Here is an 18282-nt window from a genome sequence, read left to right on the forward strand (position 1 = left end):
AGGAGCTGCCCGACATCCCCAGCGCGGAGCCACCCTGCCCGGTGTTCCAGTACGTGCTCTGTGCAGCCACCTCGCCAGCCGTGAAGCAGCAGGAGGAGACCCTCACCTACCTGAACCAGGGTACGCCGGGCCCGGGAAAGGGGAGGGGCGAAGTGGGCAGCAGGCTCTGAAAGCTGGGCCCAGGGTGGGCTGGAGGGGGCAGGCGCCCCTCTGCCCTCGGAGTGCGGCTCACACATCCCCTTAATCCTCCCAGGCCAGTCATACGAGGTGCGGCTGCTCTGCAACCCCAAGCTGGGTGATGCCACTCAGTGCCCCCGGCTGCTCAAAGTAGGTACACCCCCTCCCTAGAACTGGCAAAGGCTGGGCGTGACTGTCCCTCTGGGCAGGAAGCCGATGTCCTCACTGTGATGTCATTGTCAGGTAGAACCCTCTCAAGTCCCAGCACTTAATCTGACCCTCACACCAGCTCAGGGGCGGCAGGAGTTGTTGAGGAAACAGGCACAGAGAGATTAAGTATTTCCTCAGGGACACAGAGCCAGTCAGTAGCAGAACTGAGATTTAGAAATACATTCATACAGTGTCATTCACGCACATGACCTTTTCTCAAAAACTCATCTATTTAGCCCCCATTCTATGCCAGGAAATGTTCCATGAGCTAGGGATGAGCAGTGAAGAGACAGTTTCCTTCCTCGGCAGGCTTGCATTCTATACGACAAATAAGTAATTACACAAATTATGTGCAATTGCAAACGGTGTCGTGCTGCAAAGAAAAGGGTAGAGTGACTGAGGGTGGGAAGGCATTGACTCCCCCATTTTACAGATGAGGAAACTGAGGCTCAAGGACTGTACATGACATCCCCAGTATCACAGTGTGAGTGGTAGATGGGCATCTGAACACAGATTTAGTGATTCTAGGTCCTAACGCCTCCTGGGCATGGGAAGCAAGTGGGGTGGAGTGTGGGAAAGCTGGTCTACACAGGCATGAAACCCTGGCACCCTCTGACCTGCACGTCACACCGTCCTGTGACCGCAGAGCGTGGTGCGGGTGGCATTCCATGATCGGCGCCTGCAGTACATGGAGCAGCAGCAGCTGGACGGGTGGAGGTGGAGCCGGCCTGGGGACCGCATCCTGGACATCGGTGAGTAGGAAGGGACCAGGGACTCTTCAAGTCACTTTCTGGCTCGGAAGTCCTTGTGGACTGGGAGGGCTGAGCCTTGCTCCCTGCTTGCCACCCTGCACCTGTAGATGTGCCACTGTCTGTGGGCGTGATAGAACCCCAAGTGCTGCCCTCACAACTCAACACAGTGGAGTTTCACTGGGACCCGACCAAGAAGACGTCCCTCTTCCTACAGGTGAGCCTGGAGCTGGTCCTGGGAGGAGGCGGGAGGTCAAATGGGAGGTCAAATGGGGGTGGCAGCAGTGTAGGTGGGAAAGGAAGGTGAGCTTGAGCAGGGGCGAGGCAACAATAAGAATGAAGCTCTGCCAGAAAGCATCTTGAAGAAAAACTATGGATAAATGTTTATTGAATCTCAACATAGGGAAGGACTTGTTAAATATTAAAGCGATGGAAGAAACTACAAAACACAGGGCAGAATTTAGCTTCATAAAAAGCAGTGGTCTGAAATAAATAAGCAAAATCAAAAGGAGACATCAAAAGGGAAAATATTTGCCACATATGATACACAATGTATTATATCCTTAATATATAAAGAGTTCTTACACATCAATAAGAAAAATAGATAAAAGATCAATAGAAAATTTGGCAAAGGATATGAGCAGATAATTTATATATAAGAAGGACTAAATTGCAATAAATATAGACAATTCAAAGCCAGTCAGAGAAATGCTAGTTAAGATTCCATATATATATAACTGGCAGAGATTTTTTTTAAAAAAGCTATTATTGGTAAGGTTTGAGGAAATAGACATCTTTACATCCTGAGAACGCAAACTGATGCACCCATTCTGTAGATAGGATGCCATTTGGGTAAATTGATTAAATTTAATGTTCATACTCTTTTTTAAAAACTATGGAACACTTCATGAATCTGCAGGTCATCCTTGTGTGGGAGCCATGCTAATCTTTTCTGTATCTTTCCAGTTTTAGTATATGTGCTGCCAAAGTAAGCGCTAATGTTCATTTCCTCTCTTTCCTTCCTTCTTTTTTTTTTTTTTTTTAACAAAATAGGAATCAAAATTTATTTATTTATTTATTCCTTTATTCACTAATGGATCAGGAACAAAGAATCAAAATTGAAATTCAAATTTGTAGTCTATATTTTCTTAACTTATAGGAAAGAAGTTTCCTTTGTCATTAAATATTTTTCAGGGACATCATTTTAATGATTACAAAATTTTCATTGTATGTATGCCAGTACTATAACTTATTTAAAAGCCAATCCTTTTTTTTTTTGAGACAGAGTCTCCCTCTGTCGCCGGGCTAGAGTGCTGTGGCATCAGCCTAGCTGACAGCAACCTCAAACTTCTGGGCTCAAGGGATCCTCCTGCTTCAGCCTCCTGATTAGCTGGGACTACAGGCATCCACCACCATGCCTGGCTAATTTTTCTATTTTTAGTAGAGATGGGGTCTCGCTCAGGCTGGTCTCGAACTCCTGAGCTCAAGCGATCCTCCCGCCTCAACTTCCCACAGTGCGAGGATTACAGGTGTGAGCCACCGTGCCCAGCCAAGTCAATCCTTTTCTGATAGGTATTTTGATTATTTAAAATCTTTTAATTTAAAGAAAAATGCTGCTACCATGAACAGCTGGTAAATGTATCTTTGTGTACTTACCAAAACCGCTATAGGATATATTTATTGAAATGGAATTACTGGGTAAAAGATGAACATTTTTTTTCTTTGCACAGAGAAGATAGGAAGAAACAATACTTGAATGTAACAGCAGCTGTCTCTGAGAGGTGGAGGGATGGCAGATGCCTGCATTCTTCTTTATACTTTTTCAGTGTTCTCCGCACTTTCTACATGAAATACATTTCCCTTTATCCTTGAACAATATTTGTCACCACTTTTTTCAGTGATCTAAGCACCTGGACTAGGAGTTAGGCAGATGTGACACAATTCTAGTTTGTCCCCAGCACAGACCCTGCCTAGGTCCCATACTCTCTGTGAACCTTAGTTTCCTTACTGCAAAGTTAGACCCTCTAGCTTTTGTTCATGGAAGTGTGGTAGGGCTATCACGGGTGTGAATAGAGGGAGATGCTGCTTGCCCTTAGAATCCTGGTGCCAGGCAGAACACAGGGCTGCAGGCTGTGTGGGGTGGCAGGCTAGGAAGGCTTCCTGGAGTAGATTGCCAGATTTAGCAAATAAAATACAGGATGTTCAGTTAAATTTGAATTTTAAATAAATCATTTTTTAGTGTAAGTATGCCCCATGCAGTACTTGGCTCAGATGGAAGTAGGGAGAGGATTCTGGGTAGAGACCTCTAGCGGACTACGCTGGTGTGTTGGGGTCATGACTAGGGTGGCCCAGGCCGGCCAGTGGGTTCCCTGATGGTGAGAAGAGTGGCTACGCAGCAAGGCTTGAGTTGACTCTTTAAAGTACTTCAATGCCTGGGTTAGGAACTTGGCTTCTTATCCCACAACTACGGGGAACCACTGAAGGATTTAGAATAAGGGAAAGAACCTACTAAAGTGATGCTTTACCAACAGACACTGTTCTGGCGGGGCGCAGTGGCTCACGCTTGTAATCCTAGCACTCTGGGAGGCCGAGGCAGGAGGATCGCTTGAGCTCAGGAGTTCGAGACCAGCCTGAGCAAGAGTGAGACCCCGTCTCTAATAAAAATAGAAAGAAATTAGCTAAAAATATATGGAAAAAATTATCCGGGCATGGTGGCATATGCCTGTGGTCCCAGCTTCTCGGGAGGCTGAGGCAGAAGGATGGCTTGAGCCCAGGAGTTTGAGGTTGCTGTGAGCTAGGCTGACGCCACGGCACTCTAGCCCGGGCAACAGAGTGAGACTCTGTCTCAAAAAACAAAACAAAACAAAACAAAACCAGTAGACACTGTTCTTACTTCCATCTCTTGGCTCTTAAAAAAAAAAAAAAAAAAGAATAGACACTGGTGACGGAAATTGTGGTAAGTGGCTGACTGGTGACAGGCAGGTAACTAACAGGTTTTAGGTGGTCTCCTTTGAAAGTGGGTGGGACCTGGAGTCACCCTATTTTCTCGTGGCTTCTTCTCCACTCCAGGTTCACTGCATCAGCACTGAGTTCACGCCTCGGAAGAAAGGTGGAGAGAAAGGTGTCCCTTTTCGTCTCCAGATCGACACCTTCAAGCCCAGTGACAAGGGGCTTCTGCCAGAGCACCTGCATTCGGCTGGCTGCCTCATCAAGGTGTTCAAGGTACAGGCAGCTCTGGGGCCCCTTTCCCCTCCCCTGCAGGGCTGTCACTGCCTCGCTGGCTGTGTGGGTTCTGGCCCTGCTTTGCCGGGACCCTCAGCCTGCCGTGCCCACTCTGGTGCCCGCTCTCGGACTGTTTCCTTTTCCGTGCACAGAGACGCGGCTTGATCTCCTTCTCAGAGCCCACCCAATAGCGCCCGCTAAAGGGAGGTGGGCAGGTACAGAAGGGGCCTCTGGACTTTATCGTCACCCCCCCTCCCTGTAGCCTAAAGGAGCTGACCGGAAACTGAAGACTGACCGGGAGAAGATCGAGAAACAGCCCCTGCAAGAGAGAGACAAGTATCAGACCGCCCGTGCCAGCACGGTCTTCCTGGAGGTGTGTGTGTTGGGTGGCAAGAGCAGGAGCGGAGATTTGGAGAGAAGAACCCCCGTGTAAAGACGGGGAAATGGAGGCTGCAAGGGCCGTGACTGCTCCAGGATTATCGCAGCCCCCTGGTGATTTCTGCTTACGCAGAGGACACCCCCTGCCCTGGCTGTTGTTGGAGGCTCCTGGGGGCTGACACCTTCCGGGCAGCCTCTCTTGTGTCCCGCCATCGCCACCACCTCCCTGTGCGCAAGGCTCCCTGTGCCTCGCCACCTACTTTCCCGCTGCCGCATCTCCTGGATGGCCCTTCCAGGGGCCTCCCCCAACTCCCCGGACCTGCCGCTAGTTTGCTCTCATCCTCTGTGTTGACACTCAGTGTACTGGTCAGAGCCAAGGCAGGCCCCCTGTCCACTCTGAGCAGGCGGGTGGAGGGAGGTGAGCGCACAGCCACCACTGCCCTTGGGACACCCGGCTGTCTGTTTGCCCACAGTGCTCACCGTGGCCAGAGCCCCACCGGCGGCCTCTCAGCCCTGTTGCCGTGACCTCCCCTAACTCCTGCAAGCTCCTGTCCCCAGAGAGGTGAGGCGGGCTGAGCGCCTCCTGTGGGCCCTTCGGGAAGGGGGCAGGGCTGAGAGTGCGCCTGAGGTTTGAAGGGAACGTCTAGGGTGAGGACCCGGCAGCTCTGATCCTGGGGCAGGTCTGGGGACAGGGTGGGTGGGGAGGGAGAGAGCTTGCACGGCTCCGCAGGGTCCCTGAACCTCTGCTCCTCCTCACAGGCTCTGTTCCTCGCCGCCATTCGCTTTGGACACCTTGGGGTGTAGCCCAGCTGAGGTGAGTCTTCCCCTTCCGACTCCCCAACCGCTGTAACCAAAAGCTGCTCAGCGGCTTCGTCTCGCTGCTCCAGGATTATCCAGAATAGGGTGGTCCCGCCCCCTGGTGGCCAGATGTGGTATGGCCGCAGATTGTAACGTACATACAGGACTGCGCAGGAGCCTCCCCTTCTCAGACTTGGACCCCCCAAGGGAGGGGCTGTTTCCATTCTCCCTTGTTACCAGGCCATGGGTCCAAGGTGTTACCTGGACCGCTCCCTTTTTGCCTCAGGACTTGAACCCTGGAGCCTCCATCTCAGAGACGCAGCAGTGGCTGCATCAGCACCGGTTCTCCAGCTACTGCCGGATGCTGGCCAACTTCACCGGTGAGGCTGGCACCTGGCAGGGACCAGACCTGTATGGGACTGAGGGTGGGACACTCAGGCAGGAAACCTGTCTGTCTTGGCTTGCTCTGTGCCCTTTAACATTTATTAAGGACTAAGAGTTACCTGGCACTGTTCTAGCCTGTCTTCTTATATATTATCCCCTATGATTTATATACTACCCCCCCCCCCTTGAGGACAAGGTCCAGAGAGGTTAAATAACTTGCCCAAGGACACACAGCTAGCAAGTGGCAGAACTGGGATTTGAAACCAAGTCTGACCCCTACGTCTGGGCATACTAGGGCTATTTGTAGACTAATAGACTGTCCCTTGCCTCCCACCCTTCACCCCAGGCCTCTTCCCCCAATCTGGCCCTGTCTGACCCCGCAGGCACGGATCTGCGGAAGCTTACCCGCCAGGACCTCATCCAGATCTGTGGGGCTGCCGACGGGATCCGCCTTTTCAATACTCTTAGAGCCAGGTGCTGGGCACTGCCAACCAAGGTCCCCTTCCCACTGTAGTGGCCCTTACCAACTCAGCTAGCAGAGGTGTTTCATGGAGTGTTCAAGCCGGAAGGCACCTTAAAGACCACCTGGTCCTACTCCCTCTTTTTAAAGACCCAAGGACAGTGATGAGTCCAAGGTCACAGAGCAAAGCTAGCAAGGCTGGGCTGAAAAGTTAGCCTCCTGTAACCTCCTTCCTGTGAACACTCCACCTGCATCACTCAATTTCTGGGAACAGAGATGGGTTTTTCTCATTTTTTCTCCCTCAGCGTCCAGCATCGCTTCAGTGCCCAATAATTGCTTAGTGACCTCCCTTCCTAGGGACCTGAGAGGAGGCAGGGGTCTCTCCTAGGGATGGAGGCTAGAAGTGGGAGCTGTTAGTTCAGGTATGAAGGGCTGATACATAGACTTTTTCTGGCCCAGGCCCATCCGTCACCGGCTGACTTTATATGTGGCTCAGGAGGCCTCTAGGCAAGAGAACGAGGTTCCTGAGAACCCCGACCCAGGTGAGGTTGTGGCCTCTCTCCAAAAGACAAGAACTTCATGTATGGCTGCATGAAACCTCTTCTAGTCCGGGGAGAGGGTGATGCCTCACCATTCCTGGGACCCAGTATGCCCTCCTTGGCATTCCCCTGCCTTCCATGACCAGATTAGTCCTCTCTCCAGAATTCCTCCTTGGGTTCATCCCACCATGTTCGACTCCCCCACCCTGATTGATTTTGTCATTCCTTATGTGGGATTCGAACATTATAATCTTGTACTTGGGTTTCAGTCATTCCTATGTGGGTGTCCTATCTTTAAACTGGGGGATCCCCTCAGAGGCCTCCCCAAAGGTGAAAGATGAAAGGTGGAGATTTATAAGCTTTTTCCCTTCTTTACTTCTCCTCCCCGACCCCTCCCTCTGTGCTGCCCACTCCCCCAGGATTTTACCAAGAGATCTCTCTGGATGAACTCAGTGCTGTAGAGCTGATGGGGAAACTGGCGGAGCTACTGGCCCTCCCAGCCAATCAGATCCACCGTCTTTTTCACCAAGGCCCTGGGGGCATCCTCATTCTCCTCAGTGACCAGGTAAAAGGCTGTCCCCTGCCACAAGTCCCAGAAGAGGCCTTGATCACTCTTTCACCTCAGAGCCAGCTTTCTTTTCCGATCCAGGTTCTTTTTCCACGTTACAGCTTATTCTGTCCGGCTCTAAGAATGAACTGTCTTCATGACCATTTCTCCCTTACAGGTGGTCCAGAATCTTAAGGATGAGTCACACTTTGTGGCCATGGTGAAGAAAGGTAGGGACTTTGGAGTGAAAGGAGTATGTCTGGCTGGCCCTAGAAAGGGTGATGAGACTGTCTAGAGTACACTGTCTCCTAGGAGAGACTGAAAGGCTCTTGGAAGGTTTGTGTGTGCTGGGGAGGCTGTGTCCCAACCAACTGGGAAACATCTGCTGAAGGCCAGCTTTGTCTCACAGGGAGATGACTTCACATAGATAAAAATTGATTGCTTAGGAAAAATGTGACTGAATAAATGCATTCTCATGAAGGAAAATATACTCCAGTTTCTGTTGTCAGGAAGTTTATTAGAGAAGGTAAGGCCTCCATCCTTTCCCCCGCCTCCCCCAATCTTACAAGGCAGAAGGGCAGGTGCTTGCTGGGTATCACCTGGTATAGAGCACCTCTGAGCGGTCTGCTGTGGTCTGGTTATTTAGATGCCTGCCTTTCCACCCCGCTGCCATACCAGAGCTGGTCAGCCTGGTATACAGTTCACAGGCTAGCGAGAGGTGGATTTGAAGTAGGGTTGGAAGAATGCTTGGGTGTGGCAGATGCACTGCAGGCAGCTTGGAGGTTGGGGTCCTGGCTCATCCCAGTGGTGCCCTTTTTACTGCTTTCAGTGCAGAATCCAGATGGCTACTACTTGGTCCTGACCTAGGCCCAGTGGAGCTCCACTACAGAAAGAGACTGATGCCAGCCTGGTTCTCCTGGTTCATCAGAAGCCTTATTAAAACCCTCCGCTGACTGAGGTGGAACTGTATTGTGTCTTACCCCAGGGGAGGCCAGTAGCTTTCAACCTCACTTTTCTTTCTGCTTAGCAGCAATGGTTGCTGGAGTCCTGGACACAGCCCCCCTTGCCCACTCTTCTGAGCAGGCCAAGCTTATGAGGCAAAAAAAACTGGCAATATGGATATGGAGCTTTTACCATTAGCAGTGCTGGATGAACACTATGAATGTGTTAAAATTTCATTTTAAAATGTAAAAATTAAAATTAAAAAATCAACTGGGTGTAGAATGGTAGAAAAAATTACTTATCCCTTTTTAAAAAGTTTTAAAAGTTAATTTAAAAAGGTATATATATTTAGTGTGTTGTTTAATGCCTATTCAATTTTCTTGGCTTAACGATCCCCTGGGGCAAATGCCCTCTGCTTAAACTATAAACTAGGGCAAGGGATGGGGTCTAAAACAATATAATAAATCTGGCTGGATATCCCCCCCTCCCCCCCGTTTTGGCAAAAACTAATTACTAAAGCCTCCAAAAGACCATACAATATTCAAATCACTGTGCCTATTTAAAACTCCATTTCCAGAGATTTGGGAAATACTGTAGCTATTCTCTAGCATTGAAGCTAGGGGTCTGTTTTTTAAATTTAAAACTGCAGATGAATTTATTAATCTTTTATTCTTTTAGGTCTTAAATTTTTCTCTATATTAAGGTCATAAAATAATCCTGTTTTCTATGCCTATAGATATTTTAAAGAGTTTTGTTTTTCGGTTTAAGGTCAGTAATCCACCTGAAATTGTTCTGATTTTTCCCCCATGCCCCCTCCCTCAAAGTTTTATTATGAAAATCACCAAAAGCACAGAAAAGTAAAAACTCATATGCATGAAGTAGAAGACAAGTCAAGGTGCTCTCTTATAAATACTTGCATAATTACTTACTGATCATTTACCTCATTTATTATTTATCGATCACCTTTGGTCTTAAACCAGGTAGCATCTGGCTAGGGAGGGCAGCAAGGGCGAAGGCTCCAAATACTGGCTGAATTAACAATGGATGGGGACAAAGAAGTCTGCTTTTCTATTTCAAAAACCTACAAAGTGCCTCCTTTACCAGTCCAGCGCTCACTCATTTAATGTGGACAGCTGAGCAGCCACTGCTTGCATCCCTGGGACCGTGTTGGCCTCAGAAATCGGGGCCAGGTGTTTACCTTATGCGGGATAATGAAGGAGTCCACAGGTCTATCCAAGCGTGTTTCTCGGCAGGGTAGGTAACACGTGAGTTAGATTTAGGTTGCCGATTTGGCTCCACTGCTCATCTCTACCAAAAGGACAGGGACTCTGTTGCATTTACCTTTGTGTATCTCAGTCCTGGAAGCCTTTAGCACAGACTAGATATGGAAAGGTTGGCTGAAATGAAGGGAATAGCAGCAGCCAGCATATAAGTGTTTACTATGTGCCATGATCTCATTTAATCTTCCTTACTCCATCAAGTAGATACTGTTATCCCCATCTTACCAAGGAAGACAGAGAGGTTAACTGGCTGAGGTCATATGGGTGAAAGGTGTAGATATGACCTCAGCCAATGTGACTTCTGAGCTTGTGTGTTTAACCATTACACTACTCCACCCTCACCTCTTCCTAGTCAAGGTAAGGACAGTGAATGCTCTGCACGGAGATAAGGGACTCAGGTTTTAGCCATCAAGTTAATGAAGGCACCTCTGATTTCTATTATGTCTTCTGTGTTTCTTGAGGATAAGCGGAGTTCAGGGTATTAAACAGTGGCTACTAAAAGTATATTAAATAGGTTACTAAATGAATAAATAAATGAGCACTTAATAAAGGCTATTAAAAAAATGTAAGGATACCAAAAGAAGTCCCTTCACTCAGCCTTCGGAGCCTTTGCAGCTGGAGGCGTCAAGGAAGTTAAGAATCAGCTCCAAGTCAGGCTATTTCCACAGGAAAATGAAAAGTCTTCACAGCTTATTTCTTTTAATTACATCATAAAACAAAATTAGAACATACAGGAAACAATAATAGTTACATAACAATTTACTTTATATATTTATAATATAAAAACATCTTTTTAGTCCAAAGATTTTAAAGCAAAAGAAATCCTCTACTGCCACCTTAGATTTTTATTTATTTTAAATAACCCCCCTCCCCCCATCCTGAAGTGCCAAAAGTATTGGGTGGAAACACAGTCACTTGGACAGCTAATGGAGCCTGGTGTTAAGTCGCCACGTAGGGGACTGTGTTGGCCCCAAAGACTGGCTAAGCATTTGGAGCGGGCCTGGCGGAGAAACAAGCAAGCAGCGGCTCCCACACCCCGCAGCGCTCCAGGGTGGGCCAAGTGGCTGGGACCACCCTCTGCCTCTTACCCCCTCAGGGAATGGGTGGGGTGAGGGGTGCAGGGATGACACAGAGCCTGGTTTGAAGGTAAAAATTTCTCCAACAGCACCATTTACCCATCCGTCTCTGTCCCCGAGCAGAGTCTTAACAGGCATGGGTGGTCCTCACAGTTCTCTGAGCTCTGCACAGGCCACATGGTTCAGGTCTGTGCTCTCAGGGTCACTGGAAGGTGGGCAAAGGTGAGCAGAGCAGCTGGGAAATGCATGTGGCAGGTCACCTGGAAACAATTCCTGGGAGGAAAAAGGAGGCGGCCAGAGTGGGAAGGATCTGAAGGCCAAGTCATAAAACAGGAATGGAGAAAAGCGAAATTAGGGCCTCTCTCCCCCAAGAGTAACCCTTTGGGGTGGGTAGTCACAGACACTCAGGGATCAGCTCTGAGAGCTGCAGCATGGTGAGAAGGAACACAGGTAGCTTCTGATGAGCACGGTCCCAGTGATCTTGTGTATGTGCCAACAGGCTCTAGGAGATAGAGGTTAGTGTGTAATTTGGAAGTAGGGTGAGGAGGGGATTAAGAGAAGAAATCACAAGCTCACCCCTTCCTGCACTTGTTAGAAAAATAACAGTCATCAGAGAAGCACAGATAAGAAATTATTCTTAAGGGAAGAAAAAAACTGATGTAAACCCAGGAAAGTAGCAGCAAAGGTTTCACTTATTCAAGATCTATTATATAGCACTAGGAAAGAAAACCATTCATCTTTCAGGGGAAAGGTAATTAATCAAACCATGCCAGTTAGAGATTCTTTTTCAAGTTAGGATTTCTAAGACTTTAGGTTCTCATTCTCTAGTGCCATAAAATAAGAAAGAAAAAAAAAAGAGTAGAATAATGACTTCAGGGGCTGAGAAGGTTTAGGTTAAAGTAAGAAACACATACATGTGTGTGAGCAGCAGTGTGGTACAAATTTGAATTAATAAGAGACAATGACAAGAGAAACTTAGTGGGGCAAAGTTTTCTTTTTCCACCTGAACAAAAAAGACATCACTTCAAAGATTTCCCTGGGTTCTTGGGACCTGGCAGAAGAGAAAAGGTATGTGTCTGGATGCCCCTCTTCTCCCATCTCTTTCTAGGGTGAGGATTCTCACGTGCTGCCCACCTGCTCTTGTCCTAGTATCCAAACCACACCCAGACACAGCTGGGAAGCACTGGGGCTTCTTCAGTGGTGCCAATACTCACCCATCTGGATGACTCTGGTTAAGTGTGTAGAAAGTGGAAGCCCTCTGTCAGTGAAAAGGGCATGGAGATCATCAGACGGAAAAGAAATTAAATGTACCCACGTGTGAGGCAGCTGTCACTACATATTCAGAACAGATGCTGCACATGAGACCCCAGTTCTAGAACCAATTCTCTACTTTGACCCCCATCTGCCATGTCCCCATGCCATTTCTTCAAAATAAGACACTAGAAAACATGTAACATAGAAAGGGCCATTGATGGGTTTTCCTTGCTCATGGTTCTTCTTGCTACAAGGGCAATAAACCCCCCTGGCTGAGGAAGCACTGAGACTCAACATCTGCAAATTGAACTCTACAAGGACTTATTAAAAAACACATGTGGCAGAGATGGAAGAAGTGCATATGGACTTTCTCTTAACATCCCACACAGGAGCTAGTCCAACAAATTTTTTTTTTCTCCTGAAAATTAAGTGTAACGCTCTTGGGCTCCAAAGATTCATTCAAACTCAGCGGAGAGGTTACATACTGATTTTCCTAAGGATAAAAGTCTTTGGAGACACAGAATTGATGTTTCTGAGAAAAAAAAATAAATAAAACAGGTAGGCCTGACTTGAGGGGGAAGCTGCAGAAGCCCTTCATGCAAAAGCTCACTTGCCTCACATGGTAGTTTCTGGCTGTAGAAAGCTGGCCTAGGTGAGAAGGCAAGGTTAGAGTAGCTGTTGCTTGAGTAGCCTATATTCTCTGCTGGAAAATCAAGATGTCAAGTTAGGGCGTTCTGATGTATCAATTATAGCCAAATTTTATTCCCAAATTACTTGGGTTAATAATACCCTATTGACAGGGTCTTAGATAGCTTTCTGTATCTTCTAATCAGAAAATTAAGATTTATGATAAAAATAAAGGTGAGGAGAGGCCAGGACTCTATATTTCCCCTTATCCTCCTACTGCTTTAGAATTCTTTGGTCCAAGATCATTGTAAGGGGAGAAGGTCTGCCCAAGACCTCCAACCAAACATCCTACACTTCTCAAACAAGACTTGGCTAATTCACATTGCCTGGGTTTGAGGTGGTTGAAGACCCTAGAATTGGTAGGCAGACAGAGGCAGCAATCTTCTTGTAAAACGTTCCAGAGCTCAGAGCACACTACTGAAAGAGTCTGTTCAGCCAGAAAACACAACAGGGATAGAAACCTACCCTTACTTAAATCACGCACATAAGGAGAGAAAAGGCAGAATAGAGCAATTTCCTTTAAACTACTCCTTTCATTGGTGACAACTGGCATGAGCAGTCTGTGACTTTCAGCACAATAAATGGCCAAGGGTCAACCATGATCTTTGAGTGTTCTTCTCCCCAAAACACAGTTGCCTAAGAATATACTGCCCACACAGGCAGGCTGGAATGGAAACCACTCTCTTCTTTCCAGGGACGCTTTCACACTGCCTAACAACTTCAAGCCAAGACAGCTTCCATCACATACCTTGTTTAGTCCCCCATGGCACTTGTGGGCTATCAAGCCAGTAACAGTGCATTTTACAAGACAATTACAAGAAATAAGGGGGAGGAGGGATGGGGTGAAATCCTACCTAAGGAGTACAATGAACACTATCTGGGTGTACAATGAACACTATCTGGGTGTACAATGAACACTATCTGGGTGATGGGGACACTTATAGCCCTGACTCAAGCATTACAAAAGCCATCCATGTAACCAAAAACATTTGTACCCCTGTATTATTTTGAAATTTTTTTTAAAAAAGAAGAAATAAAAGAACTTGGCTACTTTGAAGCATCATGGCTATACTGAACTATTCAAATACTCTAGAAAGCCGAAAATAAAGCATCATAAAATTATTGACCAGGTTTCCCTCTAATATGTCTGATACAAGGGATATGTGAAATTTCTGACTTATGTCTGCTAAACCAACTTAATGGATATGGAAATCAGACTGGAAATTTACAAAAATGATTTGATGAAAACTTTTACATCCAGTAAAGAGCAGAACAGGAGGAGAAAACATTTTTTACATAAAGCACAATGTGCTTTCATATTCCAAATATTGGAAAAAAGGCTGAGGCCAGATCCCCTATTCCTCATATCCAACAGATTGATTTTAAACTCAATTCACATCCAGTAAGCAAATATCAAAGACCACCCAGTGAAAAATGGCCGAGGCCACCTGACAGTTACTGAATATAAGGCTGCCCATGATAGCCCCTGCATCAGGACAAGGATTAAAAGCAGCAGCTAGACTGGAGACATTTGAGACTAAATCAGCAGCATTACTGGTGGTGAGATGGAGGCTTTAAATAGAGGGAAAGGAAGGATGGTAGACATCAGTGCAAAAAAAAAAAAAAGGAGCTAGAATCACTCCAGTGGGGCCAATGTAGGAGATGTAGAAGACATTGATGTAGCAAATAATGCTGGAAAATGTAAGGGATGAGACTGGGGGAAAGGCTGCTTAGAAAAGAGATGATCTGGGTGTTCAAAACCTTTCTCTAGGCCAGGCCCAGTGGCTCGTGCCTGTAATCCCAGCACTTTGGGAGGCCGAGGGGGGAGGATCACTTGAGAACAGGAGTTTGAGTGAGCTATGATTTGTACCACCGTAATGCAGCCTGGGTGACAGAGAAAGAAAGAACTTTCTCTAGAGACACAACAATAATTCCTCCTCCTCCCCCAACTGCAGGTTTATGGCATTAGCTTTGAAGTACCTTATTACTTATTCCAAATCTCCTCTCTCTGTTCACTCCATATTTTTTCATTACAAAAGGCATAGTCTGAGTGGCTGATGAGTTAGACAATTGGACCAATAAGCTTTTCTTAGGGAGAATTTTTTCCTATATTAAGCCTTGTGTAATTTTCAAAAGTATGTTGAGACAGGAAGCATTATGTTCACACGGCAGGATCCTTAACACCTGATCAAAACTTACCATGTTCTGTGTTCTTAATGTCCTAGCATATTCCTCAGCTGGCATAGGCTGCAAAACAGCATTAAAAACGTATTTCTTTCCAAGCTTGATGGTCCTGAAGTTTTCTTGAGAAAGGAACAAGGCTCCTGCCTGACCACATACAAGCCAGTGCTGCACACTCCGGGTCTTTGTTCTCTCTCACTTGACTCTGTTCATGGCCCAGACAGGCTGGAGTTTGCCTTAATAGCAGGGATCGAGAGCCCAAGTCCACACAGACCTGCATGTGGGTACACCCTTTGTGTAGAGAAACATGGCATTTCCAAGATCTTCAAGAACTGGTGAATAGGGTCTTTTAAACTTATCATTTCTTTTAAGTAAAGAAGTACCTCGATAGCCTCAACCAAAAACTTATACTTTAGGGCAGATGGCCCCTAAATATGTTTCTCTTCTAGTTCTGCTTGAATGAGTGAACTAGGCATCTGAATATTATCAGCTACATGTGGAAGTGCACGTACATGCATGTGTGTACGTGTATGTGTGGGGTATATGGCCAGGAGAGTGAGTCTCACTTTAAAAAATATATATTCATTCCTGGGGGGGGAGGGCAAGGGCAACATACATAACCTAAACTTTTATACCCCCATAATGTGCTGAAATAAAATAAATAAAAAATATATATTCCTTATAAGGTAATTTAAAAATGGACATGGAACTATGATTCACAAAAACAAAACAAAAAAATAAGGTAATTTAAAAAGAGGATAAGTGGGAAAAGGAATGAAAAAAAATTGAGCTTTCAAAGGGCCATAACAGGATTTAAAATAAATTTAATATGCTAAATAATGAAGGGCAGTATAGACTTCTAGGACCCTTTCATCTGATTGCCTTCTAAATCAGTGGAGAAATAAATCAGACTTTATTCTTATTTATGCTGGTAAAACCAGCAACTATAGCATTAAAACCAGTCTTTTAAGCTAGACATGGTGGCACATGCCTTTAGTCCCAGCTACTTGGGAGGCTGAGGCACGATCACTTAAGTCCAGGAATTTGAGGCCAGCCTGGGCAACATAGTGAGACCCTGTCTCTTAACACATAAAAATAAAACAAAAATAAGCCTTTTAACAGTATGGATCATACAGAACTGTGGTCCCCAACCCCTGGGCTGTGGCCTGTTAGGGACTGGGCCTCAGAGCTCCACTGTCCCCCGCCCCACTCCATGAAAGATATGGGAAAACTGTCTTACATGAAACTTAGGAAAGGGGGTTGGGGGGGCTGCTGCTCAATAGGAGGTGAACTGCGGGTGAGCCAGCAAAGCTTCATCTGTATTTACAGACTCACAGCTGCTCCCCATCACTTGCATCACCGCCTGAGCTCTGCCTCCCCGCCCTGGTCCGTGGAAAAACTGTTCATGAAACCGATCCCTGGTACCAAAAAGGTTGGGGACCGCTGATATAGAAGATGCTCTAATATCATGGTGTATTCACATTTATGTACTAAAAGACCAAAAATAAAAATTGCCCTAAGAAAAAATCACATTAGGGTTCTAATCTTGGGGTTTAAGAAATCTACTTCATGTGCTTTAGAAACTCATTTTATTTACCTCATCCTCTATGATTTTATGGTGGGGGGGGCGGTGCTTCTTCTGAGTCCTGGGTACTGAACCCCTCCCCTCAGTTCTGGTGCCCAAGTTCCCAGGCTGCGCAGAGATACCCCTACTTCCTCTCAATGTTTCTTTTTGGTTGCCCCAAATCCTTCACTTGGCTACTCTTGTGTTTCATTTAGGGCAAGTATGGAGGAGAGAGTGATGATTGACAGGTTCTAAAAAAGTTCTGGTCCTTTGAGGCACCAGTATTAGATACAATACCATTAACACTGACACAGTTGACCAGCTATTACAGGGCCATTCTTCTATCCCTGATAGGCTGAAATGGGGGAAAACGAGCGACCGACTGGCTGGACCGCACAGCTCCTACAGCAGCATTCCTGTTAAAGCAAAACCACCTCACAGACACAGGTCAGAGATGCCACTGATCACTCCTAGATTTCAGCGAACATACGATAATGCTCATCAATAATATCTGAACTTGGGTAGTAGGGGCTCTCAGGCTCAGTTTTTGGATTTGCCATTCCACTTTTTCCTACAATGCATTTCTCTCTTTCCTGATTAAGTTGGTGGAGTCTGACAGAAGGAAAAATGTGCAGGGGGAATACTGGGCACATCATGCGAATTATCATATGTCACAAGATGTAACAGAAAACAAAAGGCAAAGTTTGTTTTCATCAAAATAGTTTTAGCTCAATTTCCTCTCATAACTTTTCTTGATTTTTTTATAGTTTCCTTTCAGATTGGCAAAGATTCAGGCAGGGTCCCCTAATGGTAAAATTTAGAATTAAAAAAATATTTATTGATAATGTCTTTTATAAATGTTTGGTAACCCCAACTAATCATCCAAAATGCAAACTGTAAACACAACAGCAAAAGAGTAACAACTGAGTGTGAATAGGCAGATTATGAACAGGTGACAGACTGAGCAAGAGTGTGGGAGGGAGCAACAGAGAATGGAAGACAGGTGCACATGTGTGCTACAGACAGTGACAATTTAAGTGAATAAGTAATCACATTTGGACCACAGCGATTTCAATGCAACCATTTAGGAAACCTCTGGGCCAAATACTAAAACACAAGAGGAATGGATGAGCCTTCTTTGTGAGCATGCTCAGCATGTTGGCATGGAAACAAGGAAGCACAGAAGCTCTGTAGTCACAATAGATGGCTACCATTTTTAGGATACAAAGAAATTTTCCTTCTGGTCCCTGGATACATCATATATTGTTTTTCCATGCTTTTCTTGACCCTGGAGGACTGCAGTTACTGTACCAAAATCCTCAAAGAAACCCTTTGACAAAATAAAGAAACCACAGTAGCAGTTAACACTGGGTTTGCTGGAATGCCCCCTCCCTCCACCTTGGCCTATGATTTTCTTCTGGGCACCTCCAACAGGAATGGTTAAGTTTTACCAATCCACTTGATAAAGCCAGCATGAACGTCAGTCTCATGGTCACAAAATGTGAGTGGATGGGGATGAGGGTGTGTATGTGTATGTATGCACGTGTGGCTCTGGGGATCCGGACACTGCCCTCACTTTGTAACCCTTGCCCAGAACACTGGGGTCGCTTCCGCTGGAGAGATTCCACGGTAACTCTAGAAGTGTCATTAAATACTCAGAGTTCGCCAAGGTTGACCACCTCCATTGTCATAGGATGATGCAGCATCTGCAGAAGCGCTGTCTGCTGCCCCCTACTGATGGGGGTGGAGTGACAGGTGCGAAGTAGGCGTGGACTTTAATATTGGGTAAATGGGTCTGAAACAAGACAGAAACATAACTGAGAGAGGGAATAAA

General features: G+C 46.2%; 1 protein-coding gene and 1 non-coding gene across 2 annotated transcripts in view; both read right to left on the reverse strand.

Annotated features, from left to right (window-relative positions):
- Nucleotides 1-2025: 2025 nt before the first annotated feature.
- LOC138392713 (U6 spliceosomal RNA) lies at nt 2026-2132 on the reverse strand. Its single transcript, XR_011234998.1, has one exon. It is a non-coding gene; the product is annotated as a U6 spliceosomal RNA (small nuclear RNA).
- Nucleotides 2133-15576: 13444 nt separating this feature from the next.
- Nucleotides 15577-18282, reverse strand: part of FBXL20 (F-box and leucine rich repeat protein 20) — an 89100-nt gene continuing 86394 nt past the window's right edge. Inside the window, exon 15 of the mRNA XM_069482443.1 lies at nt 15577-18243. Coding sequence (XP_069338544.1) covers nt 18136-18243 — 108 coding nt within the window. The 3' untranslated portion in view covers nt 15577-18135. The remainder of the gene's footprint in view (nt 18244-18282) is intronic.

Source organism: Eulemur rufifrons, chromosome 9, assembly GCF_041146395.1.
Source record: "Eulemur rufifrons isolate Redbay chromosome 9, OSU_ERuf_1, whole genome shotgun sequence".
Classification (NCBI taxonomy): domain Eukaryota; kingdom Metazoa; phylum Chordata; class Mammalia; order Primates; family Lemuridae; genus Eulemur; species Eulemur rufifrons.